The 25869-nt window shown below is 36.3% G+C and overlaps 3 protein-coding genes across 4 annotated transcripts; 2 read left to right on the forward strand and 1 right to left on the reverse strand.

Annotated features, from left to right (window-relative positions):
* Window positions 1-408: 408 nt before the first annotated feature.
* acta1b (actin alpha 1, skeletal muscle b) lies at window positions 409-3896 on the forward strand. The gene is made up of 7 exons (XM_079634296.1): window positions 409-696; window positions 1707-1846; window positions 1938-2262; window positions 2422-2583; window positions 2918-3109; window positions 3192-3373; window positions 3476-3896. The coding sequence occupies exons 2-7, from the start codon at window positions 1718-1720 to the stop codon at window positions 3617-3619; spliced, it is 1134 nt and encodes a 377-aa protein (XP_079490422.1). The 5' UTR covers window positions 409-696; window positions 1707-1717; the 3' UTR covers window positions 3620-3896.
* Window positions 3897-4567: 671 nt separating this feature from the next.
* ccsapb (centriole, cilia and spindle-associated protein b) lies at window positions 4568-9123 on the forward strand. Of its 2 annotated transcripts, none has more exons than XM_079634297.1 (4): window positions 4568-4937; window positions 5607-5930; window positions 6760-7049; window positions 7561-9123. In XM_079634297.1, the coding sequence occupies exons 2-4, from the start codon at window positions 5624-5626 to the stop codon at window positions 7735-7737; spliced, it is 774 nt and encodes a 257-aa protein (XP_079490423.1). In that variant the 5' UTR covers window positions 4568-4937; window positions 5607-5623; the 3' UTR covers window positions 7738-9123. The 2 variants fall into 2 exon arrangements, with proteins under 2 accessions (XP_079490423.1, XP_079490424.1); XM_079634298.1 differs by having other exon boundaries at window positions 4773-4937; window positions 7545-8984.
* Window positions 9124-9763: 640 nt separating this feature from the next.
* Window positions 9764-24541, reverse strand: rab4a (RAB4a, member RAS oncogene family). Its single transcript, XM_079634299.1, has 9 exons — window positions 24356-24541; window positions 17354-17504; window positions 16834-16914; window positions 16612-16726; window positions 15445-15507; window positions 15118-15272; window positions 14329-14424; window positions 14097-14240; window positions 9764-10423 (listed from the first exon to the last, which is right to left on the reverse strand). The coding sequence occupies exons 2-8, from the start codon at window positions 17367-17369 to the stop codon at window positions 14125-14127; spliced, it is 642 nt and encodes a 213-aa protein (XP_079490425.1). The 5' UTR covers window positions 17370-17504; window positions 24356-24541; the 3' UTR covers window positions 9764-10423; window positions 14097-14124.
* Window positions 24542-25869: the final 1328 nt, after the last annotated feature.

Here is a 25869-nt window from a genome sequence, read left to right on the forward strand (position 1 = left end):
ACACCATCTAAAATCGTTTAAAAAACTGGCTGAAGTTTTGTTGTGAACAGATGGTCCAAATATCCTCCAGAGTCTAAAATAGAAAATGCTATAAAAGATATATAAATCTTCTTCTATAAAAGATCAGACTACCTACCCACAATTAATTTATGACTATTGTAAATATGCGTGTTAGCGGAATAATAGCCTGTAATAACATTATTTTACTTAATTTCACACAACATATATTTGGTCAAGATTTAATTTCGGACCTACTTCACCAACACTGCGCAAAGTATATGAGAATAATGAGATCAAATATTGGCCGTGCACAAATCTCTAAACGTATTACAGTTGACAGAAATATAGGAAGCACGTGGGAAATGGCTAGTAGCAACATCAACTCCTCCCCCACACCATATCCAGCTCATGCTGTGGACTGGAAGGATGACTATCAAACCATAGAAGGACAGTCATGCTCACTACGAACCCAGGGATAACGGGAGACACGCCGCTTCACTAGGAGGTCACCCCTCGCTTGCCCTGCAAAAGCCTAATATGGTTGAAGGATGGGGAAAACTCCCACTGAACTTACACATATCCTCAATAGTGCGCATGGGGACGAACACGATGAGTATATAAGGTTTTCATGGGTCAGTCTGTCCGTGACTGGATCCATCAGCGGTTGTGTTCTGCACTGAGCTTCATCAAAGAAAGGTAAGAGAAAACGATTAAACAAACCCATGCGCTAACTAGTGTAGTCACGCGGACTAACAGAACAACTTTTAGTCAATGTAAGGCAACTAACGTCAACGTCTACGAGATATAGCTAAAGGGTTTGCAATTATAAACTGAGCGAGCATAAAGAATATTGCATAATTACGTTTTCATAAATTAATAATTGAATGCATTTATAATGATTTGTATATTTTGATTTGTGATTCATATACAGTTGTAACGTTAGTTATACATATTTGTGACGTGACAGCATGTATGAATCAAATATTATAAAATGAATATGCATTTAAAAATATTAATATTATAAACATTCTAAGAGTTGTATAGATTTATGACAAAAGGTTTACTTTATTACTACTTGATTACATTGTTTCCATTTCTACGGCACTTATTGTACACTGTAAAATAAAAGTCAAATAAACGTAATTTCATTTTAATTGCTGCCGTAAATTTTAAGTAAAATCAAAGTTACAAACTGCAGTCATCACTGGATCATCACTTTTTAACCACTTGGAATTTCATTACTGATTAACAAAATTAAGTTAAAAACAAAGACGTAAGATGAGTCTGAGTCATGAAACTGACTTAAAACTCAAGTACAAAGGACAGAACATATTATGACAATTTAAAAGGATGGAAACAAAGATGTTATAATGATAAACGAATAAATTGTATTTGTATGTAACTTATGCATGCATTGCTGTAGAATCACTTAATTCGATTTAACCTTTTGCACAAGGCTGCACCCAATCCAATATTTCTAGAAGAGGCAACTATTTTACAAGGTGGTTTTGTATGAATTTATACAATGTGATTTTTTTTTTTTTAAAGTAAGCATGAAGGTCTACCCCTAAAATTAACCATCAGTGGGTTGGTTACCCCGATCGTACAAAAACGTACAAATCAGATCATACAAATTCATATGAATTATTCACCACAACGTATAGTTACAATTTGCCATGAGAGTGTGTTGTTATGTCCCTCATTAGAATCCATCAAGATGTGTGACGACGAAGAGACCACCGCCCTGGTGTGCGACAACGGTTCAGGCCTGGTCAAGGCTGGATTTGCTGGTGATGACGCCCCCAGAGCTGTCTTCCCCTCCATTGTTGGTCGCCCCCGTCACCAGGTATGTTGCATTTCGCCATTTTTAAAATAATTAACAAGCTTTAGGTATTGTAACATTTACGACATTAAAAATACCCTTTTTCTTCTTCCAGGGTGTCATGGTGGGTATGGGTCAGAAGGATTCATACGTAGGAGATGAAGCTCAGAGCAAGAGGGGTATCCTCACTTTGAAGTACCCCATCGAGCACGGTATCATAACCAACTGGGATGATATGGAGAAGATCTGGCACCACACCTTCTACAACGAGCTCCGCGTGGCCCCTGAGGAGCACCCAACTCTTCTGACTGAAGCTCCTCTTAACCCCAAGGCTAACCGTGAGAAGATGACCCAGATCATGTTCGAGACCTTCAACGTCCCAGCCATGTATGTGGCCATTCAGGCTGTGCTGTCCCTGTACGCTTCTGGCCGTACCACTGGTGAGGCAATTATTTTAACACTTAACACTCCCACTAATCATATATTTTGAAGATCTAATTTACAAATAATTTTAAGGGATCTAACGTGCAGTTTTATATATCTGCAAAAAATGTGCTAATTTATAAAAGTATTTTCTGACCTGTTTTTCTATATTTAAGGTATTGTGCTGGACTCTGGTGATGGTGTGACCCACAATGTCCCCGTCTATGAGGGTTACGCTCTGCCCCACGCCATCATGCGTCTGGATCTGGCTGGTCGCGATCTGACCGACTACCTCATGAAGATCCTGACCGAGCGTGGATATTCTTTCGTCACAACTGGTAGGGAAATTAAATTTTTCAATTTCACAATAATTTCTGTGTTGTTTTCACAAAAATATTAAGCAGCACGACGGTTTTCAATATTGATAATATTACGAAGAAAATATTATTGAACACCAAATCAGCATATTAGAATGATTTCATGTGACTTAAGACTGGAGTTTTGACAATCAGCTTTAGGCTTTTTCAGCTTTAAAGAAAAAAAGAATTTTTTTTTAAATAATATTTAAAAATGTTACTGTTATTGTTACCCGAACTTCTCCTATACGATTTTTGATTTGCTTTGTTATGTTATGTTGGAAACAACTGACTTACTTTTACACTCCATTGACAGCTGAGCGTGAGATTGTCCGTGACATCAAGGAGAAGCTGTGCTACGTGGCTCTGGACTTTGAGAATGAGATGGCCACTGCCGCCTCTTCCTCTTCCCTGGAGAAAAGCTATGAGTTGCCCGACGGCCAGGTCATCACCATTGGTAATGAGCGTTTCCGTTGCCCAGAGACCCTCTTCCAGCCTTCTTTCATTGGTGCGTAAAAACAAACACAATTGAAAAATGCTGCGTTTTTCCATACAGATTTTAGTTTGATTAATAAGGTGTTTCTAAACAGGTATGGAGTCTGCTGGAATCCATGAGACCGCCTACAACAGCATCATGAAGTGCGACATTGACATCAGGAAGGACCTGTATGCCAACAATGTCTTGTCAGGTGGTACCACCATGTACCCAGGTATTGCTGACCGTATGCAGAAGGAGATCACCGCACTGGCCCCCAGCACAATGAAGATCAAGGTACTGTAATGCATCTGTGGTCCTCTTTCAACATGCTCCTGTTCCCTATTGATAGAGCAATATGCATCACTGACATGCTCATGTGTCGTCTCATTCTGACAGATCATTGCCCCACCTGAGCGTAAATACTCTGTATGGATCGGTGGCTCCATCCTGGCTTCCCTGTCCACCTTCCAGCAGATGTGGATCACTAAGCAGGAATACGATGAGGCAGGCCCCAGCATTGTCCACCGCAAGTGCTTCTAAATCCATCATCTGCATCTGTTTGCTGTGGATCACGCAATAATGGAGAATACTGGACATTCATCATTATGGGACAGCTTTGGAACAGATTTATTTTGTACCCATGTGTTACATACCTTGGACTACCAAGCAGGAACACGATGAGGCAGGCCCCAGCATTGTCCAAACAGACACAATCAAGATCCAGAAAACCGTTATACCATGTTGTCTATCACAAGACTGTAATCTGTACATAAATAGTCATTAATTTATTAAAGTCTATTATTTGGTTTTTGTGACACGTCTGTGTTAATAAATTGTTTGACTTGAAACTGGAAACTTAGGCCCGGTTTTACAGACAGGACTTAGATTAAGCCAGGATTAGCCTTTTGGGAAAATTAGGGCATTTAAGTAGCTTTTATAAACGTACCTTAGAAGAAAGAAAAAAAACATTACTGGTGTGCATCTTGAGACGAAACAATGGCACTGACATATTTTAAGATATGTCGGTTGAAACAGATCAAACATGCATTTTAGTCTGGGACTACCTTGTTTGTAAAACTGGGGGTTTGTGATCTAGAGTGTTGCTGAAGAGCAAAAAAGTATGATCTAATTATTTTCAGGAAGCATCAAAAATCAAAAAGTCATCATAATGGTCACACAAAAGTTAATATAACCCTTCCAATATTCCTGAAAATAGAGAAAGTTGACCTCCTGACCTGAATGCAATGATCTACATTTCCCTCCTGAAGAGACAGGGTTCCATCTAAGAGAAAAAAATATTACTTAAAAAATAAATAAATAATTCTTTAAAAGGATTAACGTTTTCAATCACATGCACATCATTTATTTTCAGATTTCAATTTGCCATGAATGAGTCACAAAAAAACTAAACCTAAAATGTGCATAATTCAAAATCCTTGAGGTCAAAAGGTGATTATTTGTATAGGTCTGGGCTGGTTTTTCCAGATAAGCACCATCTTCCTATGTTAATGTGTGAATAGACCACGCGATAAATAATGACAGTACGGCTACTTTCTGGCACAAATGTTCACAAGTACTCATTGCAGTGTAACTTAACGTGTTTTGTGGTCGTTTAAAACGCTGTTCAAATGTTATAAACCACAACACGTATATAAAAATCAATACTTTAGGACCCCAAACACCTCCTCAGGGAGGTCAAGCTTTAACCGTAGAGAACAACACCTGTTGATTCCTTCGAGTGATTTCCAGCGCCTTCACCACAGGGCGGAGCTACAACCGTGTTTTACAAAGCAAGGTTGACGTCTGCAGACTGCAAGCGCCATCTGTTTACCTTCTCGGTCCTGCCTTAATCAAAACGGTAAGTAAATATAATATCAAAACACGGCTCTTATTACTGTTGACAGGTTTTTATGGTATAAATATTGATTCAACTTGCTTCCGCTCATTGTGGTCACATGACACTCGCTTTAAACACTAAATCGACGTTGAATGCAGATTTTTAAACCTCTATTTGAATTGCTATACCGCACACCGTTTGATTGCATTTAGATAGGCACTGTGCCAAACGCTGATAATTAACGTTGACTAACGTTACTTACAGTAAGAAAAGCTATCGTTTCTCTGACTGTACAGTCGCACTGTCGATGGCAGCACATTATATATGCTTGCTACGTATAAAATGTACTAATGTCATCCCTTTATTCGTGTGTTTTAGATTAGTGAACTGTATTACTGAAGTCAGCATTCATGTTTATCGTCACCTTACGAACCCTAATATGCAAATGCGTTAAGAGGTTCAGAGAGCTCCGAGATGACGCCATAGTTTAAGTAGGTGTGTGCGCGAAGGGGGCGTGTCCAAGAGAGAAACTCAGCGATTGGCTTTCGCTTGCGTATTAGAACTTTGTTGCCATAGTAATTTGGTTTAAAAGTCTGGCGCGAGAAGAGGTCTGATTCGGAATAGAATTGCATAATTCCCTTTCAACAGACTGTTACTACGCTATTATGTGACCTTTATGTTTCTCTCTAGTCGAACGATAGTGAAATATGGTGACGAAGAGAATTAGGTCTGAATACATGAAGAAATTTAAAGATCCGAGATGGGACACCTACGCGAAATGTTATGAGGATTTGCTGAACTACAGACTGTCAAGGCGGCTGTTGGAGCAAGCGCACAACCCGTGGTTTTGGGGAGAATGGGGAAGCGAGACTGGCTCCAGTGGCAAATCTACTCCTCTAAGTCGGAATAAAGTCGAACCTCTGAGGATCCATGATGAGAAACCAGAACGATCTACATGTGTGACACCAGAACCAGCAGCTGAACCAGAACCACACGCAGAAGTTCGGGACACCAGTAAGTCCTCTTGATCGAGCTAACGTTACAGGTTGTCATCTTATGTTGTTTTTATTTTATAGTATTTACTAAAATAGTTTGTGTGTTCCGAGTGTTGTTGTTGTAATCTAAATCTAAATCTACATCTTCGTTAATTAAAACAAAACCTAAATATTAGATTAAACTTAAACTTAACTGGAACATTTATAAAATAAATAGAAATATATATATAAAAAAAAAAAATGACAAAAGCAAAATTACTCAAATTTAAAATAAAACGAAAATATACAAATAAAAGCTAATTTGAAATATTAATAAATACTATAATAGTGTATAAATAATACTACAATAACAAGTTTTCAATGTTCATAAGTCTCACATTCTGCAGTATGCAACTCAATGTTAAGGATTTCCCCCTAATATTTATACTGACACTGACTGTTGTAAAAAAAAATGTGTCAGAAAAATAGGTTTCTATTTTTCATTCATTAAACATCCATATTTATAGTAGTAATAGATTATATCATTATATTATCAATGTTTTTATTGATTTACAGCTATATGTGTCATACGTTCTTTGTAAATTATGACATACAGAGATCAACTTTACTGATTTGTTTAATTTTAATACATTCTAAAGATGCTGATGTTAAAACCTTACTTATAGTAACTTTACCATAGTGAAATATTTACATTAGCACAATTTAGCATAATTTTAAAAGCAGCGTTTAAACCATGGAAAACTTAATGCCAAGTAATAAAGACACACTAATCTGTGGTATTTAAAATGACTCCAAACACTTTTTCAAATGCAAAATCCCATGCAGATCTCTCTGTGTTTTGTCATCAGAGCTAGTTACCGTAGTTGCTGAGCAGCGTCATCAAGAAGGGGCGGAGGAGAATGCCAGAGAACGCGTTCCTGCCCTCAACCCAGAAACTGACACGAATATCCTGAAGACGGCAAAGAGCAAACGCCGCTCTTCACACAAGCATACAAGATCAAAGGTCAAGCCTCATGTCACCAAAGACCCCGACAAAGAGAACCGTCACCCTTTTGCCCTGTATGGCTCTGGAGAGAGGCGGACAGATATGGCTTCTAAGAAAACCCATAATGTTGGACCTGCAACATCAACCGCAGAGGTGAGTATCCTTTCAGGAAGCATATCATATCATAAGAGGCCCTTGACCAGTAAGAACATTTCTGAAAAAAAGACTACTGGAATAAAACAAATATTACAGTTTGCTTAATATAAAATATTCCTTATCAATTGAAATGAACAATTTACTCTCTTTCTCTCTTGGATTGTTGCAACTTTAAGGTCACCATCAATCAATTTCACGATGGACAAAATCGAAATACTTTTTTTCTTGTTTGAGAAGCAGTTTCACTCAGATACTAGTCACAATAGAGAAGAGAAGTCTCTCGACTTCCATTTCATGCCAACTTTAAAGGGATGAAAATTTTGTCATTATATTACTACTACTTTAAATAATGTTTCTAATGGCTTTTGTCCATCAAATAAAACGTGGCCTAATGTGGTTTTGTGAGTAAATGATGATAGAATGTTCATTTGTGGGCAAACTAACCCTTGAAGTACTCATCTGCTTCTCGTTTGTCATGCCTACTTCACGCAGCCTTTCTTCTGTCTAGATCCACGAGTCAGCGTTGCGAGCAAAAACCAGACGGGAGGTGGAAAAACAAATGAAGAGTTCTGACAAACAAAGAGCCATATCTGCTGACTTCGAAAAGAACGGAAATAAGATCGTCCCTGATTTCAACCCCTGGATGACAGAGTACATGCGCTGCTTTTCTGCTCGGTCTCGGTAGTATTGCTTTCAGAAATCCTTTAAAAATGTCTGTGACTGCATAAACCTCTCAGGCTAAACAACCCACTGGGTTATCTGTCCAGTTCACTTGCCTTCTTCCAATATGGTCACAATTAATTCAACTCAAGGTTTTTTAAGGGTTTATTTACACCATGGACATGTTGCATTTACTGGTACACACGTATCAAACATGAAAACACAATCCATTGATGCTGCAGGGCAAACTGTCAAACAATCACATGCCTTGTTGATTTTGTTGGTTGCGTAGATTTACAGGCCATGAGATTTACCAGTGTCTCTTTACACTCTCAGACAAACAATTACTTGAGTGTTCATTAATTGTCAGACAATTAGAGACATATAATGTGATGATGTGTATTTTCTCCATTGTTTATGTTGATTAACAATTAGGGTTAATGTAAAGATATCTTGTTTTGTATTTTACAGAAATCAGTTGCGCCAACACTTAATTAAATAGTCGTTCCATTATATTAATATCTGTTTTCTTTGAGCCAAATTAGATTGTACTTGTACATTCACTCTAATGGTGCGTTCCATCATGTGTATTATGTTGTAAATAAAGTGTAAAAAGTCACTGGTATCTAAAGCATGAAACAGAGAGCAAAATGACAAATCATTTTTGAATGAGATCATACACATCAAAGCCATTCTGTTCTTCATCGAGGATAACTTTCATTCAGTGTGACGTTATTTGGTTTTTAGTAGCACTCAGGTATTTCGTGTTGTATTGTATGTAATTTATTTTTTGAGGAATAATGAGATTGGGATATTTGTACACTATTTATAAGGATATTGAACTGATTCTAAATTCAGTAGTATTTAGTACATCATCTTTAATGGAAGAATGCATGTGTTGTATGAACAAATGTACAGGTATTTTTTCCCCCCCATCACATTTTATAGTCAGTTCTAGCATGTATTACGTGAATAGTGTTGTTTTAGTGTAAAAGTATTGAAGCCATAATGTTAATGAGGTACATTAAGATGATGAATATGCATTCCACGGTCTAATTCAAAAGCAAGTTTGAAGGTTTATGTGTTTAGATTTCAGCTTGTAAAACTGAGATGTTTAAATGTGTAACATTTAGTGCTATTTCACCACACGAATAGGTCACTAATAGTGATGGGATTTTTTTTTTTAGTCTTAACATTTTTAACAGGTTGCTGTTTAGAGGGAGTTATTGGTATGTAAAAGTAAAAAATAAAGTATAAACTTTACATACGCATATAATGGATGTGAAAGTGTTTGTTTATAGTTAAGGATACTTTGTACAAAGGCCTGCCATTAATATACGAAACTGTTCTCACTACTATGCACAAAGCAAATTTATTATATCACCAACTCATTAGAGCATGCTGTTCCTGGACATCGGGATTCTGCAAGATTGCCAAGACCTTATCCATGTGTCAGAGCCAAGGAGCAATTACAATATCTGCCATTATCTTCCTTATTCACTTTAAACTCTTTAATGATTTTTTTTTTTTTTAAGAAAACTTGACTGTCCAGCAAAATAGGATTGGAAGTTTTACACAAACTACATTGATTTTACAAACACTGATTTTACATTCAGCAGCTAAATTGTACTTTTGATTAGGTGAGTTTTGAATCGCATCTTAATTCCTTAGATCAGTACTACAGAATTACCTGACATGTTTGAGGTTCATGTAAAGTGAAGAAGCAGCATTAATGAAAAAATGAGGAACTACCATTCAATGCATTGATAAACATGACTATTGGCAATCTGCCTCATTTTAACAAATTGCTATTTTTACAAACATAAAATGATATACCGGTAAAGACAATGACAAGCATTGTGAAGTGGGATCCACAATGATTTAGCATTCATTTTCGATGCAAGCTTATTTAGGATATGTCCATTTAAAATGTATAGAAGCACATGGAAAAAGTAGATTTAGAAAGCAAAATAATAATAGAAATTTTCCAAAAAAGGAAAAAAGAATCACTTTAAATACACCAATATCATTTCAACAAACACCTAAAAATGTGAATGCAGCACAGGAATGCTTTATAAATATAGAGCATGTAACACTGATATTGAAGCTGTCCATACTGACAATATATTACAGAGTGATATGAAGGCAAGTGGGCGCTGGCTGACATTTTAAATGTAAATTACAATACAAGAACAAAAACTCTTTGACAAATGTCAAAAACCATTTTCTGGTATCCTATCCTAAAACATCCCAATAATGGAAAAAAATAAAGCTAATTAAAAGCAAGATAATGCACATGGTTGATAATAATTACAGGTGCGTGCCATAGAGCAGTGATGCAGCTATATATGCTGTATATAGTCATTTATGAATATGTAGTACTGCAACCATGAAACATGCTCCACGGTGATAATATAAACTCTTCTCTACACAACATCTACATATGGAAAAGGAAAAGACGGGGCTCAGTGCAGTATTCTCAGGGGCAAGAGCCAGATCTTTTAACTACCCTCAGGGTTTTGGGTACCACAGATGTCTTTGCCTGGGCCCGAGGGGGACAGTAAACATTTTCCGGATCCTCCTGGAGTTTAAGGGGGTCCTCGGCATGTCAGAACAGAAGTTAAAGTAAGGTGAGGGAAACAGACGCTCCACCACGGTGAGCCGTACATCACACGCCCCGACTAATGTCGTCCTCCTCGTGTTCACACAACCTTGGCCAAAGGACACAGAAAAAATGCAGGAAATCATATAGATGGTCTTTTCAGACTGCTTTCTTCATGTCTACAAATTGAATGTGTAGCTTCATAATCAGCTTTGACGATCTTCAGACACCTTGAATCTCTATTTCTAGCTCGCATTCCAAATAAGGCACCTCGGAAACCTCGGAAAGCGCTTGGGAGGGCCGTGTATCTGGAGTTAAATATATCCGTTCCCCTGACACGGTTTCTCGTTTAGCATTTGACTGATAAGAGGACTTGTCTGTTCTTAAGAGGCGGTGGAAGAAGGAAAAACATTTGACCGTGTGTGTGTGGGTGCTGGAACTTAAGGCATGCAGAAGCAAACTCGAGTGGCATTTGGTTGGTGTCACTGACAAAAATAGCACCTCCTCTTGAAGAGAGCTCCTCCTGCTAGAGCATGCCAAATACAGTCGAGATGCTGAGGGGTGGCTATCAACATCCTTTTACAGACAGCGGGGTTATGACCGCTTTGACTAAAGCTAAAATTGTGTGTCACGAAGTATGCTGGTATATCACTTTAAAATACAGTTTAGTTTATTAGTCCTAGTTTAGGCATTAGGAATCATAAAGTTAATAAAAATAATTTAGGTTAAATGTTCATTTATAAATCTATGATTTTTTTTCATTGATGTCATTGTTTGTTTATAATACATTAATGTTGCTTTATACAAACTGAACTGTAAAACCTATATTAATATACACTATGTTAAAATGTTTAGGGTTGGTCATTTTTTATTTATTTTAAAAGGAGCCTTTTATGCTCACCAGGGCTATTTAATTTATCAAAAATACAGTAAAAACATTAAATTCTGAAATATTATTTAAATTGAAAACATCTGTTAGTCACATGATCCACCAGAAATCACTCCAATATGCTAATTTGCTGCTCAAGAAATATTTATTATTATTATTATTTGTGTTGAAAACAGTTTTTGAATTAACTTTTGAATGGTAGTTTGTCGAAATTAAAATTATTCAAGATTAAAAAATGCTGTAAGAGTACTGGTCATTGTAAGTTCATGTTAGCATTTACTAATGTTAAGATACAGAATCTTACTATAAAGCATTACCAGGATTTTATACCATAAAAAAGGAAAACCAACAACACCATTTTCAGGCGTAAAGGATAATGAGGAAATCTAAACACTAGCAGTGAACAAAAAGAGATGAAAAAGAATGATCCCAATGGAGATATTAGGCCTCAGAAACACAATTAGTAAAAAAGTATTTGTGTAACAATTTATACAAAAATGGTTTTAAAAACAATTTGCACAAAAATGTTTGCATTTTCAGACTTAATTGTTTTTATTCTTCATTGTATCTTAGTTTCTTACATGGTCAACACTAAATTCCAAACTAAAGACTAAACGTTTAAAATATGATTTAACGTTTAACGATTCAGTTATTGAATAAAGTTCAAGGACACTGAACAGAAAAGAACCCTTAGCAGACTGAGCAAGACACTTAAATCTAATATGCAGGGAATGATGTTGTGAGCACAGTGAACAACTGTATCTGATTAAATCTGAATGCAGCGCAGCTATTTTTAGTGGATGATGCCATTATGAGTGGTACGCAGCCAGCAGCACCCGTACCAAGACGAACAACAGCATCTTCTTCTTTTAGAGACCAAGATTATGATATAGCAACATGACGAAAATGAGTAATAATAAGTATTAGGGGTGTGCGATATTGACAAAAAATAATATCCAATTTTTTTTTTTCTGTGATTTTATCGATAGCGATAATTAGACGATATTTTAATTTGTGTGTTTTTTGTGTTGGTATGTTGTCAGGTTTAGGACTGCCGTGGACAGCTGACTCCTAAAGTGTTTGATATTCATATTCTCATTCTCATATTCTGTGCGGTCATCCGTTCACAGCAGTGACAAATGATCTTTTATTTTTAAATTAATTTGTACCTTTTACGGGCATTTTTACCATTATAAAGGCATTTGTTTTAACCTATTTAAATGCACGCATCATCCTTGGTTAAATTATTTAATCAATAAATTCAATTAGAATTATGAGACACAATAGGGCTGTTACCAATCAGATGAAATCAGTATCAACAGAATTGATCTTTGCAATGCTGAGGAAACACAGAAGCTGCATCTGAAGTTGAATTAAAGGGATAGTTCTCCCAAAATGAAAATTCGCCCATGATTTACTTGATTATACGAGATTCTTCTTTCAGACGAATACAATCGGAGTTATATAAAATGTCCTGACTCTTCCAAGCTTTATAATGGGAGTGAATGGGAGTATGTCTTTGGAAGTCCATCAAAGAGCATCTATTCATGTGTGAACTATCCCTTTAAGACGCATTTACACAGACTGTTTAATGCAGCTCAGAAGGGACATAAATGCATTTAACCTGCAGTTACAAATGTATAAATAAGGTTTTGATGTTTTAAACATAAAACGTTGAATATTGATATTTGAAATTATAAAATTTAAAATGAAAAGATACTTTCCACCAACTAAAACCACCTGTAGTTGGAAGCAAGTCACGGTTAATGAATGAGTCATTGGCTGCATCCAAAATTGCATACTTCTTTACTATATAGTAGGCGAAAAAAAGTATGTGACAAAAGTAGTATGTCCGAATTCACAGTACACATTGAGTTGGCAAAAAGTACCCGCATGACATACTACTTCTGGCAAGATTCTGAAGTGTGCATATGATGGACACTTTACTATCCCATGAGGCCACAGGAGGATTTGTGAATGGCAGTGAAGCGACGCAACTGACGCTGGTAGGTCACATGATAATGACGAATGCATCCAGATTACATTCATACTACACACATTCATACTATATAACATACTTTTTTAGCGGCCATGGAGTGATGACTTATTCAAATAAGTACCTACTCTAGAGAGTGTGTGATTTTGGACGCAGCCATTGAGTTTCAGCTGATTCATTTAAACGGCTGATTCATTCAGGAACAAAGCATTTGACTGTCTTAATGAGTGAGTCATTGAATCATTAATTGAAACGATTCATTCATTCAGTGACGAAACACCGCTGTGTGCTGCTAAACAGTCCTGTGGCTTCGTTTGGAACTGTTTTCATCGGCGATATAAAGCAAAAACAGGCAATACAGTGTATAAAATGAAAGTCATTTAATATTAACTTGTTTATTAAATTGTTGTATAAAATCATTATCACATTTGTAATCATGCTGATATTTGGAGAATAAAAACACTCTTCATGTGATATTAATTAACTATATTGTACGATATAAATATAAAAGACAGATGTATTAAAAAGATCTTATCTTATCTTGAATATTGGGGGCATTCTAAATGCATTTTAATAGACTAAATAACGCAGTGAAATTGTGGACTCTAAATGCACAAACGCATTACTCTAACTCTAGAGTAGACTACATCAAGTAGTGTACGCGTGCACTCTCTATGAGTGTTTTGGTAAAGTGAGGGACAAACTCGATAATGTTAGATCGCACATCGTTAAAACAAAACAAAACATTATCGTAGATAACATATATATCACACCCCTAATAAGTATTGCACATGACAATACTAAGGAACTGCTGAAACCCCTCGGGACAGAGCTTGGATAACCTTCTAATATTAAAACCTCAGATGTGAAAAGCAAGTCAAGCCTCTGGACCTTCACCTGGTTGGTCAGTTGTCCGCGAACTGTGTTAACAGCCACACTCCTGCACGCTCTCTGCCTGAGCCCGTCTGGGAGAACGCAGCTGCCGCAACGCTGCATCTCCGTACTGGATTCCTGAACCCATTCGCTCCGGGTCCAGCTCTCCTACACAAACAAATGCAAGCACAGCAGCTTGATTCATATGTCTTTATATGCTTATAAGTAAGAGCACAAGGCACTGGTCTTTTTGTACCTGACTCTATTTTGTTAAGGATTTTCCGAGCACACTGGACAAAAGCTTCCTCCACATTCTCTCCTGTTAGTGCACTGGTCTCCAAAAACATGAGCTCTGAAAGTAAACATAAAAAAATGACATTTTCAGAAATAAATGCATTCTCAAAAGACTTAAATATTGTGATTATTTTGCCATGTTTATAAAGTATTTATTTTTATTTAATGAACTGTTTATTTAGTATTATTTATATACTATAATAGTATTTAATAATATTTTGAATTTTTATATTTTCAGTTTTCATTCAGATTTGGTCATTTTGATATGTACTTCTGCCATTTTTATTAGTTTTTGTTTTATTTAAATATTTCTATTTAGCTCTAATTTATATTTATTGCAGTTTTATCTTCTAATAATTCAACTTAAACTTTTTATTTAAGTTAGTTGCCAAAGCAACATTTCCAAATTTTGTTTGGTTTTATTTTTTTTTAAATCTAATATATATGTATATATTTTTTTTTCAGCTTTATTTCAGTTAACGCAAACCATTTTTAATAATTTTAGTTAACAATAACAACACAGATCCATATACACTAGTATATACACGATGGCAATGCACCAATAGCCAATCACGGTTTACTCTCTGAATAGCCCTTGTGATCTCAATGCAGCCAGTTGTGAGTCTACACGTTCACTAGTGGGCTCATGTTTGTAAGTAATTCTATCCTGTAGTGACCTCTATTGGCACAGTCACAATATGCAAGCAAATCAATAGTAACCAGCAGGTATCTGCTAGTCTGACATACACACCATTCTCTTGAGCAAAACGCGAGGCCTCCAGGAAGGTGACTTCACGGTCAGCATCCAGATCCTTCTTATTTCCACACAGTATAATCACTATGTTCTGGCTGGCCAACATCCGGGCATCTGTCAGCCAGTTAGTCAAAGCGTTGTATGTTTCTCGACTAACATCCAGAGACAGAAAGTGTGAGAAATCAATACACTTAAGGATCTATAAATACATATCATATTCTAGCTCTAGGCAAACATCCAGACATATATGAATCTCTGAGAAAATAGAGCCACACACATCCATAATATTATGCAGAGGAACTGGATATACAAGTGTGACTTTACCTAGTGATATCATACACAAGAAGAGCCCCTGCTGCCCCTCTGTAGTAGCTGCGTGTTACAGACCTGAGGAGAACAAACATTTGTACAATTAAAGCTCTGTAATGTCTGCAAGAGTTTGGCATAACAGCTGGTTAGATCTAGTGGTAAACCAATATATCAATCAACCAATTAAATGGCTGATATTTGGTCATTTTAGAGCTACCCGGCATTGGCAATTAGTCAACAGATAATGGACACAAAAAAAGCACGTTTATTCAGCAAAGATGCATTACATTGATCAAAAGTGACAGTAAATATATTTACATTGTTACAAAATATTTATAATTCAAATAAATGCTGTTCTTTTGGAATTTTCTATTCTTCATAAAATCTTGAATAAAATGCATCGCAGTTTCCACAAAAATTAAGCACATCTTTTTTTAAAACATTGATAATGAATAATGATATAAGGCCTTGTAATTCGGAAATGAACTTGTAGGGCAACATTTTACTGCACACGACAGGCTACATATATTTTATCAACAAATAAAAGGGCTCTTTAATGTATAATAAAATGAGCAGCAGTTTGAATGAGCTCAATGCTGTTTGAGGAAGAGACAAATTGCATAATGTTTTGCGTCAAGCTATCTTGTGATTTTTTTTTATTTTTATGTAACTGTAATGAAAAATAAATCTGAAATAACATATAAATATTAGATGATAAACTAAATTTAGAAATGATGTATTGGAAATTAAATGCAAAACTAAAACTGAAATAAAAATATATGATATATAAAAAAAGCCAATTAGAAATACAATAACACTGTGCAAGATAAGACATGACCCGTGACTAAAGAATATATATATATAAATCTAAAATAAAAAGAGGCCTCAAAGCAATGTATAAATAATAAATAATTTGTGTGACATTAGCATTTTTTCATTCTAAATGTATTTTGGCTCTAGGAAGAAGCTGCTGGCAAAAGGTCAGTTATGTTGACAGCCCTGACAAATGAATCTGCGTGAGGTACTATAAACTACATGCAATCTGGCGTTCAATCACTCCCTTGCGAAATGCTGTACCATCATCAACAAATCTAAGAAATGTTCATCATGAGTCATATCTCACAGTGGTCACAACAAACACGGCCAATCTAAGGAGGAAACAGTTTTAGAAAAATAACACACCTGAAACGTTCCTGTCCTGCTGTATCCCAGATCTGGAGCTTGACAAACTTGTTGACCACACTGATTATCTTTGAGCCAAATTCAACCCCTATAGTGTGATTCGAGTCATCTTTGACTAGAGGAACAGGGGAAAGACATTAGCAACAGAACAATGACGGGTGTAACATTTCATGTTTTTTTTTTTATATATATATATATATATTGATTGGTAAGATTGCATACATCTTTTTTCTATAAACTGATGAAGCAGACAAGATTTTCCAGTTCCTGCATTTCCAATCACAAGAAACTTAAACAGGAAATCTAGAGGGGAGGAAAACAAAAACAAAGATTTTGTTTTGTTAAAAAAAAAATGCTTGTAAATTGTACATAATATAAATAGCATAGTATAGGAATGTATGTTACTAAAACGTAACATTAATAAGACTATAGGCTATCATCAATACTCATTATCTAATATAGAGACTAAAGAGGTTATCATAACATTCAAGTTATATCCAAAAAGATAACGTAATATAGTAATTATTGACGTCAGTAGCTTTTTAATAGACGAATCAAAAATAAAACACTTAAGACCGTCGAGAGATTAAACATATGGCAGACAGAAAGCTGCTGCCTAGCTGGCACTGAACACAGCTTGTAAGCAAATACTGTGATGAATGAGCTCGGGACACCTGCTAAAAATCATGCTATGCTGTCGATAACAAGTGTGACAAGAGAAAATGAAAATTAGTCAACCTACCGTATGTCTCTGACATGACTGGCGCTGTGTTTCTAGCCTTTTAATAATGCGTTTTTTCTCTTTCACGTCAATCAACAAGGCTATCAAATAAAGGGAAATCCCTTACAGGGTTTCGAGCATCCTTGTCGGAAGTTTGTCCAGCAACTACTTCCTGTTGAGATTTTCAAAATAAAAGTCAAGGGTTCTTTAAAAAAACCAAGTGACACCAAATGCATGACAATAATCAATCAGAATCAAGCATTTAACTGCCCCGTAGTATGTAAGTAGTATTGAATGTAAACATAAATGTCAAATAAGTATTTTGTGCATTTTTTAAAAACTCTTTTATATACATCTTTTTTCTTTTTCTTTTTTATACATCTTGAACGTTTAGATCTTGCTGACTGAAAAAAGTGCTTTCAAGTAACCACTTGGGGGTGGTAGTTAGTTGTCTGTGCGAGTTGCATCTGTTCTAAAAACCACACTTAACTCATGATTATTTGTACCAGATCTTATAGGGCTGATCTCTTACCTTTCACAAGTCAACTAATAGATTATATTTTGTTTTTATATCCACATTTTATAATTGTGAGTATATGTTACCCTTACATTAACCCCAGAATTACATAAAGCTCAACACAGACTAAACAGGATTGATCTGGAAAATTGCAGGGTGGGTCATAACTTTCTAAATTAAATCAAGATTCAGTACTTGAAAGGATATCATGGATGGCAACAGTTATTTATGACTGATTTAAATTGCCCTAGCTATAAATTGTAGACCACGTCATTCAGTAATGACTGATGGATGATGTTATTACACACAAACTTAATGTGGAGCATATGAAACAAAGGGTAGGCCTATTACATAAATTAGTTCTGTTTCATCTTTCCGTGGCCGTATAATTAGTCCCTTCTTTTCTTTAATTTATAAATTATTTCAATTGAAATAAACAGGCAAAAAGGTCAAAGAGTTCTTAAGTCATCGTCATCAAGGCATTCCAGCTGAGACACTTGAAGCTCTTCTAGAAAATCTAAAATCATGTCAACACCCAAAAACAAGGCTGCTTGCAGAATAAGCGCCACATATCTTCTCCAGATGGCTGTGCATTGGTCCTGGGTTTATTGCATAATGCCTCAGGATGTATAGGCTGCAGATTTTTGTTCTGTTCACATGTCCTGTTTGTTTTAGATCTTTCCTGGCTCTCTCTATATGTCAAAGATACATGAACAATGGGATCTGAGCTTAAAGGGCTAGGCTTATGTCCACATAGAAATAAATCCACTCAGTTAACATGCGTTTATGTATACAGTCACACCCAGATGTGGACAGTAACAAAGTACATTTACTTGAGTACTGTAGTTAAGTACACTTTTTGAGTATCTGTACTTGAGTATTATTTTTTTTCTGGAAACTTTTTACTTTATATAAAGACAAATAGACAAATATCATACTTTTTACTCCACTATTTCTGTCAAGGTCCTTGAGTAGAAAGTCAGACGTCAGGCTGACGTCAGAACCCAACGTCAGTTTGACGTCAACATCCAATGTCAGACAGACGTTGGATTTTGGTTGGAAATGAAAGTCGAGTTGATATCAGAACCTGACGTCAGATTGACATCAGTCGGGTTCTGACGTCAACCCGATTTCAATTTTCAACCACAATACAACGTCTGTCCAATGTTGGAGATTGACGTCAAGTCGTAGGATTCTGACATCAACGCAATTTTTATTTTCAACTTTGGGTTTAGCCTTCTAAATGGAAATTTTGTCCTTTGTTTTGGAGCACACTAGCTTATAGAAAACAATAAGGCTAACATATTCATACTAAAAGCCAAAAAACTTTTCATAGAGACTTTAAGTAGGGCACTATTTGAGGGAACAGCCATTTGGGTGTCCGAAACCATTGTGGATGTTATTGAGAGCACTTATTCAATCTCACATTCAATCCCACTGGGATCTGTGTTTTAGAAATAAATCCACAATCCAACCGTCTCCATTGACTTTGCATTGCGAGAAGCTGCCTCCTTGTCATTTCTGACTTATAACAAAAAGATGTGTGAGATGTGTCAAAGCTTACGCTATTCCTACATCCTATGACCAACGTCATACATCGTCAAGTGTTACTGTTTTGGCGTAAGTCGATTTGCGTATGGCCGTTTGCCGGAAGCTAGTTATTTTAGTCGATTACATTTTAAATATGGATACTTTTCTTACACGAACGCATCGCTTCACTTCAGAAGGCCTTTATTAACCCCCAGAGACGTGTGGAGCACTTTAATCATGGATGGTTGCGCTTTGATGGACTTCCTAAGACATACACTTATTCACTACCATTATAAAGATTGGAAGAGCCAGACATTTTTTAATATAACTCCGATTGTATTCGTCTGAAAGAAGAATGTCATATACACCTAGGATGGCTGCAGGGTGAGTAAATCATAGGCTAATTAAAATTTTTGGGTGCACTATCACTTTAAGAGGCATTATTAAGAAATCCCATCACTGTATTGAGACTGAATTGACAGCTGAAAAAGTATTTAAAGTCTTAAAGTATCTAAAGTCTTAAATACATTATATATATATTATGCTACAAATGCATTTAAGCAAAAGATTAAAAGATTTTCTCACAATTGTTTGATGGATTTTTTTTTTTATGTTAGTGTGCTTAATACGGCAATACTTACGACAGCGTCCCGTAATCTTTGTGTCTTGCATGTAAGTTCTTCCTAAGGCATTGTGAGTTTGTGGTATAGAAAAGGGGGGTTGCATTCATCCCCGAGGAGCTCTGACATCACAAGAGCACAATGGAAACCAGGAAGAAGGGAAGTTAACTGTCCTTGGAATCTAAAATTGTCATCACACTGTCTGCACCAGGATGTTATTTTGAAGTGTGGGAGGTTTTTTCAGTTCAAACCAATGATTAGAAAGGCTTGCATCTGTGCCAGGTTAAACCTCAGGGCAGAGAATGTGCGATAGCACAAAAACAGTATCACAACTGCAGTCACGTCAGGACTTGAAATGCTATTGTTAAGTTTGTTTTGCCCAATTTTCTGTCGGAATGTTTAAATGGAGGCGTGCTGACACATTTCAATAAAGGAATGAAATATCAAGTAGTAAATGTGCATGCAATTATTTCTTTGCAGGTGTTGAAGAGTTTGAATGCTATGTAGATGCAGCATACATATTCAACAGATGTTGTGGTACTTCATGCTGCAGTACATTGAGAGTTTTCAATTGCTTTACAGGTTGTTGGAATCTGAGCCATTATATATGGAATCAGTTCGTTCTTTATGACACTAATAGCATAAACAGCACAGACACAACCAAATCCTGATTTTTTTTTCCCTATGCCTTGCAAAACAACACATGGCTTGTTAGCTTAAGGTGACTGGGAACGCACACCAGAGAGTCATGCATTGAGTTAACAGCGAGGGTTTTGACTGGGTGTCTTCATCTGCATATCCGTGCGTCAGTGTTTCTGTCTTTCAAATGCAGCTTGCTGTTAAGCGGCTGTTTATCCTGTAGCACAGTATCCTCTATACAGAAAAATGCTAAAGATTTAACTCTGGGACCAAGTAAAGTATACTAGCACACTAAATCACAACCACTGAATACTGCCGTTGTGTTGCGTCCATAAAAAGGGGAAAGCTGCTCAAAGACTTGACAGATTAATGTGGTGAAAAAGAAGAAAAGCTTCGCTAGACACTAAGCTTACATGAGCCCTGTGTTGGATATGTAGGCCGAAGTTGTTAGGCTTTTTTCTTTGCGAGTTTGGGTAGTAGTGTTTCATTTTTGTGAATGATACGTAGTTTTGAACAAATCATTTAGGTGAACTAATCATTCTCGTTCACTCGGTTCCACAAACTGATTTAAAAAATATTATTCACTGAAGTAAAAGCTTCTACAGAAATCGATCTGACTATATAGCACAATCAAATAGCATTTGAGTCCGTGCTGTAAAGGAGCATGTCATTGGTTGGACCTAATGAATATATACACATCATTCATTGAATGATTCTTTAACAGACTGATCAGACAATGTTTTGACGAATTGCTTATGGGGATTATTCAATGACTCACTTATAACAAAGAATTCACCTATCGCCAACTACAAGTTCAGCATACATTATGAGAGAGAAGTCTATATATATATATAGGGTGAATCTGATATCATAGAGGCATCTCACCTGAAAAAGTTTCAATAGGCAGTTAACCGAATGTTTGGGCCTCAGAAGTCAGATAAATATACGTATAACTCATTCAAAGATGGGTGACAATACTTGCCATCCAGGTCTGAAAACCTTGACTGGCCTGCATTTAAAAGTGATTTGTGGCCAGCTCTCTATTGTCAGCATCTAGCAGCCAAACTCACTTAATAATCTGATGTAATATGTATGAGGGAGCTTGGTCATTGGACATTCATCCTAAAGGTCACAGCTGAGCTCAGCTGAAAAGGAGTTGATGTTAGCTACCTACTATCTCAGTTATCTCCATAATGACACATGACACACTTGACACTTGAACATCTATGCAATCAAACTGCAATATTTTAGCTGAAATAATATCTCCCTTCCTTTTAAAAAGGCTTTTTATTGAAAGCACTCTTTCATGCAGACCTGCCTCCGTCCAGAGCACTTCATGGTACAAAGAGTTCACCATTGTTCCCAGCACATCACTATTGGAGACAGACAGCCTGGGAGGCAGTGGAGAGACGAACAAGAAAGAGAGAGAGAGTAGGAGAGGGGCTGAAAAGAGAGGGATGAAGGAGGCGGGACTTGGCCTTGTTTTGGTCACTCCAGCGTTCATTAACCTGGCACAAAGCTGGGATCACTTGGCATGTCTGTCTTACTGTGATTCTATGATCGCTGCACTGCTTCATCACTGAGCACTGGGTCAGAACAGGTTAAACATTCACCTTGCACACAGGGCACATCAGTTCTTTATGAAGTAACTTAAAGGGTTAGTTCCCCCAAAAAATGAAAAAAGTGTCATCAATTACTCACCATCATGTCCGTAAGACTTTCGTTCATCTTCGAAACACAAATGTGACCCTGGACCACAAAACCAGTCACATGGGTCAATTGTTGGCCGAGATACAACTATTTGAAAATCTGGAATCTGAGGGTGCAACAAAATCTAAATATTGAGAAAAACGCCTTTAAAGTTGTCCATTTATGTTCGCGATTGTGCTGCATTCACTCACGAAAATAAATGTTTTATATATTTACGGTAGGAAATTTACAAAATATCTTCATGAAACGTGATCTTTACTTAATATCCTAATGATTTTGGCATAAAAGAAAAATCTATAATTTTGACCCATACAATGTATTGTTGGCTATTGCCACAAATATACCCGTGCTACTTGTGACTGGTTTTGTGATCCAGGTTCACAAATGAAGATATTTAAAATGAAATCTGAGAGATGTATGTCCCTCCATTGACAGTCCACGCAACTACCACTTTGTCACTTGACTCACTTCAAAAGTCCATAATGAGAAAACGAATTAATCAACAGTTTAGTCCAAAATTTCACTTTATATGATGAACAGACCAAATCACCATGAGATACGACTAAAATGGTTCATGAATAAATGAAATGAGAACATTTGTGACATCAACTGTTTGAACTGTTGCTGATAGGTGGACATAACAAATACTAAGAAATGTTTAAAATATATACATTTTTTACCTCCAATCGCAATGCAGATAATAAGCCTATCATTTGTTGTGATTTTAAAAAATCACTAGTCACTAGTGGTCTCAGACTCAGAACAACTTTATCATCTTTATCTCTCATTCTCACAATATTTGCACCACACAGCCTTTGAACCAGACTGGTAAATGTTTGATGGTCTAGGGATGGTCAGGACCAAGGACACCATGATAGATGGACTTGATCCGTGACAACATGCTTGAGTTGAATGCGTGTCTCTCTCGGAAAGTGGTTGCATTGACCAGGCCTTGAATTGAATACTAATGGGGTTAGCCCAGCTGTCATGATGCAGATGCACTATAGTCAATTGTTCCACTGCATGACCCTTTCGAGTCTCCATGGGGACAGAGATTCTGTCAGAAGGGTTCGTGTGCACTCAAAAACTAGGACCATCTCTCTAAAGGTACCAGGATATAATGTCATAAATAAGCACCAAAAAGAACGAAGGCAGATAAATTCCAGGAGCTCACAATAAATGTTAATGTGACTAAGTGTTTTTCCCACTAACACTTTAGCCCAGCTGTTGTATCTATTACAGCTGCAGCCCTTACGGTGTCCTCAGCAGAAGACATCTCTGGGAAGTATTTCTACAGTATTTTTTATTGTTTGTTCAAAATTAACAATAACAAAGTACTAAAAACTTGAACTATACAAATCCTTCCAAATGAAAGAGAAGAAAAGATAATTCACACATGGCCACATTCACACTTGAATTAAGCAGTATGTAGCCTCCAATGTCGACTAATCTTCCACCTCAAATGATGTGGACCTTGGAAAAATAGTGATCTTTTATTCATTGTGTCTTTCATGCCGAAGGGGCGAAACACAATCGCTGATAATTATAATATAACGAGTTGAGCTCTGGGGAGACTAGCCGAGTGTGTATGAGAGGAGATGGAAATATTGCCTTTGTGACAACAGGGATTATAGAGGATTTGATTGTCTACCACTGCAATTTATTCACTGCAAACAATCCAACCTCCCTCTCACAACATCTCATGCTGTCCACAGTCTATAAATACTGGCGGTCATGTGGGATTGATAGAGAGTAATTTGGATAAAATATAAAAATATCAAATATCATTTACATCCTTTCCCCATGCAACTTATACATTTAATAAAGAGTATTATGCAGACTTTCCCACACTTAAAAGCTTGGCTAGGCAATATTTTGCATAATCACTTTTGTTATGCTGGTTGAAACTCTCTTCACATCCTGATCGAAATCAATAATAGAAGTGGTCAAAATATATCTTCTGTGGAAGTCTCAGAAAGATAATTATTGTCTTGTTCTTAGACTTACCTATTAATAAGTGTTATTGATAAAGGTTCCTCTACGACCCCTGATGTCTTTTCTGCCTGTTAACGTATGTATTTGCATACCTCACAGTCACAGAGTCCCGCAAACAAACAACAGACACCCTTTACAGTTCCTCCTGAACCAAAACAATGAGTTTATGCTGCGTCCACGCCATGTTGTAATTACCGTAATTGTTTACGTCCTCAGACTCATATTTATGCAACATATATAAATGCCAAAATTAATCTACAGCAGTCAGGTGGTACAAGTTAGAGCTGTTTAAGCTGTTTATTGTTGTAATTGTTTGTGCTTTGAGACATGATTTGAGGAAATTTAACACCGTCTCTCGTGACGCTTTGCATTCATGTGTTTTGGAGGAAGCGTGACTTTGGAGAGCGCTTTGAAGCCAGGGTGGGATCTTATGCTTTCAAACGACTGCTAGCCTCTCTAAAATTGCCTACTTAGCTTTAAATTAAAATATAAACACATTGGAATCCATGATGCAACTTATCACACATATATGCATGCACTGATTAGAAAATAGTATCCTTAAATTATCAGCAAACTTATTAGATTTAAATACATTTATATTGTTACAAATGGTGTCTGTTTCAAATAAATTATGTTCTTTTGAACTTTATATTCATCAATGAATCCTGGGGGGGAAATGTCTCACGGTTTCCACTAAAATATAAAGCAGTGAAAATGTGTTTTCCACAATGATAATAATAAGAAATGTTTCTTGAGCACCAAATCAGCATTTTAGAATGATTTCTGATGGATCATGTGACACTGGAGTAATGATGCTGAAAATTCAGAAATGCCATCACAGAAATTATTTTTAAAATATTTTAATCATTTTAGAAATACATTTTAAAATATATCAAAATAACAGTTATTTTAAATTGTAATAATATTACAAAATATTGTTTTTACTGTATTTTTTACCAAATAATTTCAGCCTTTGTGAGCATAAATACTTATAATATATATATATAATGGAAAAATAGCAATATGAATTAATAATGAATATTAAATTATATTAATATTGCCCTGAAAAACAGAAAATATTGCTAATTGCTAAATTCTACACCAGAAAACTGGTTGGACTGGTGGTTTAGGAGATGATGAAATGAAAATAACTGTAAAATGCAGTATCCCAATGAATCACCCGTTTAAAAGAGCTGAAATTGTGCAGTGTTTTTACACAGAAATGGGTGAAGGAGTATAGGGACGGCTCCTTGAGATAAGGCAGATAAGTGGAAAATGCAATTGCAGATGTATCTCATTGAAAACGTGCTTGGATCCCTGTCATAAGCCATTGCACAGGTCTCGCACATTCACATGAGACGCAAAAAAGGGGAGGCAGTTCATGCGTGACAGACAATCTGCTGTCATCATTACACGCCAGTGAGTTTCCTGCACATTTTGGATGTGAATCAGGACTGAAATATTGTCTAAAACAACAGTGCTATGTCTTTATCATTTCCTTGTCTATGTGCATGTCTGTGACCCCT

This window comes from Phoxinus phoxinus, assembly GCF_949152265.1.
Source record: "Phoxinus phoxinus genome assembly, chromosome: 14".
NCBI lineage: Eukaryota > Metazoa > Chordata > Actinopteri > Cypriniformes > Leuciscidae > Phoxinus > Phoxinus phoxinus.

Excerpts from the sequence above, each read along its gene's own strand:
- ccsapb (XM_079634297.1), top strand. The coding sequence starts at position 5,624 with ATGGTGACGAAGAGAATTAGGTCTGAATACATGAAGAAATTTAAAGAT. Across the intron at positions 5,931-6,759 it reads CGCAGAAGTTCGGGACACCA|AGCTAGTTACCGTAGTTGCT; the intron begins GTAAGTCCTCTT and ends TTTTGTCATCAG. Across the intron at positions 7,050-7,560 it reads CTGCAACATCAACCGCAGAG|ATCCACGAGTCAGCGTTGCG; the intron begins GTGAGTATCCTT and ends TCTTCTGTCTAG.
- rab4a (XM_079634299.1), bottom strand. Across the intron at positions 15,508-16,611 it reads GCAGGACAGGAACGTTTCAG|GTCTGTAACACGCAGCTACT; the intron begins GTGTGTTATTTT and ends TGTTCTCCTCAG. Across the intron at positions 15,273-15,444 it reads CTTGTGTATGATATCACTAG|TCGAGAAACATACAACGCTT; the intron begins GTAAAGTCACAC and ends TCTGGATGTTAG.
- acta1b (XM_079634296.1), top strand. The coding sequence starts at position 1,718 with ATGTGTGACGACGAAGAGACCACCGCCCTGGTGTGCGACAACGGTTCA. Across the intron at positions 2,263-2,421 it reads CGCTTCTGGCCGTACCACTG|GTATTGTGCTGGACTCTGGT; the intron begins GTGAGGCAATTA and ends TCTATATTTAAG. Across the intron at positions 3,374-3,475 it reads CCAGCACAATGAAGATCAAG|ATCATTGCCCCACCTGAGCG; the intron begins GTACTGTAATGC and ends TCATTCTGACAG.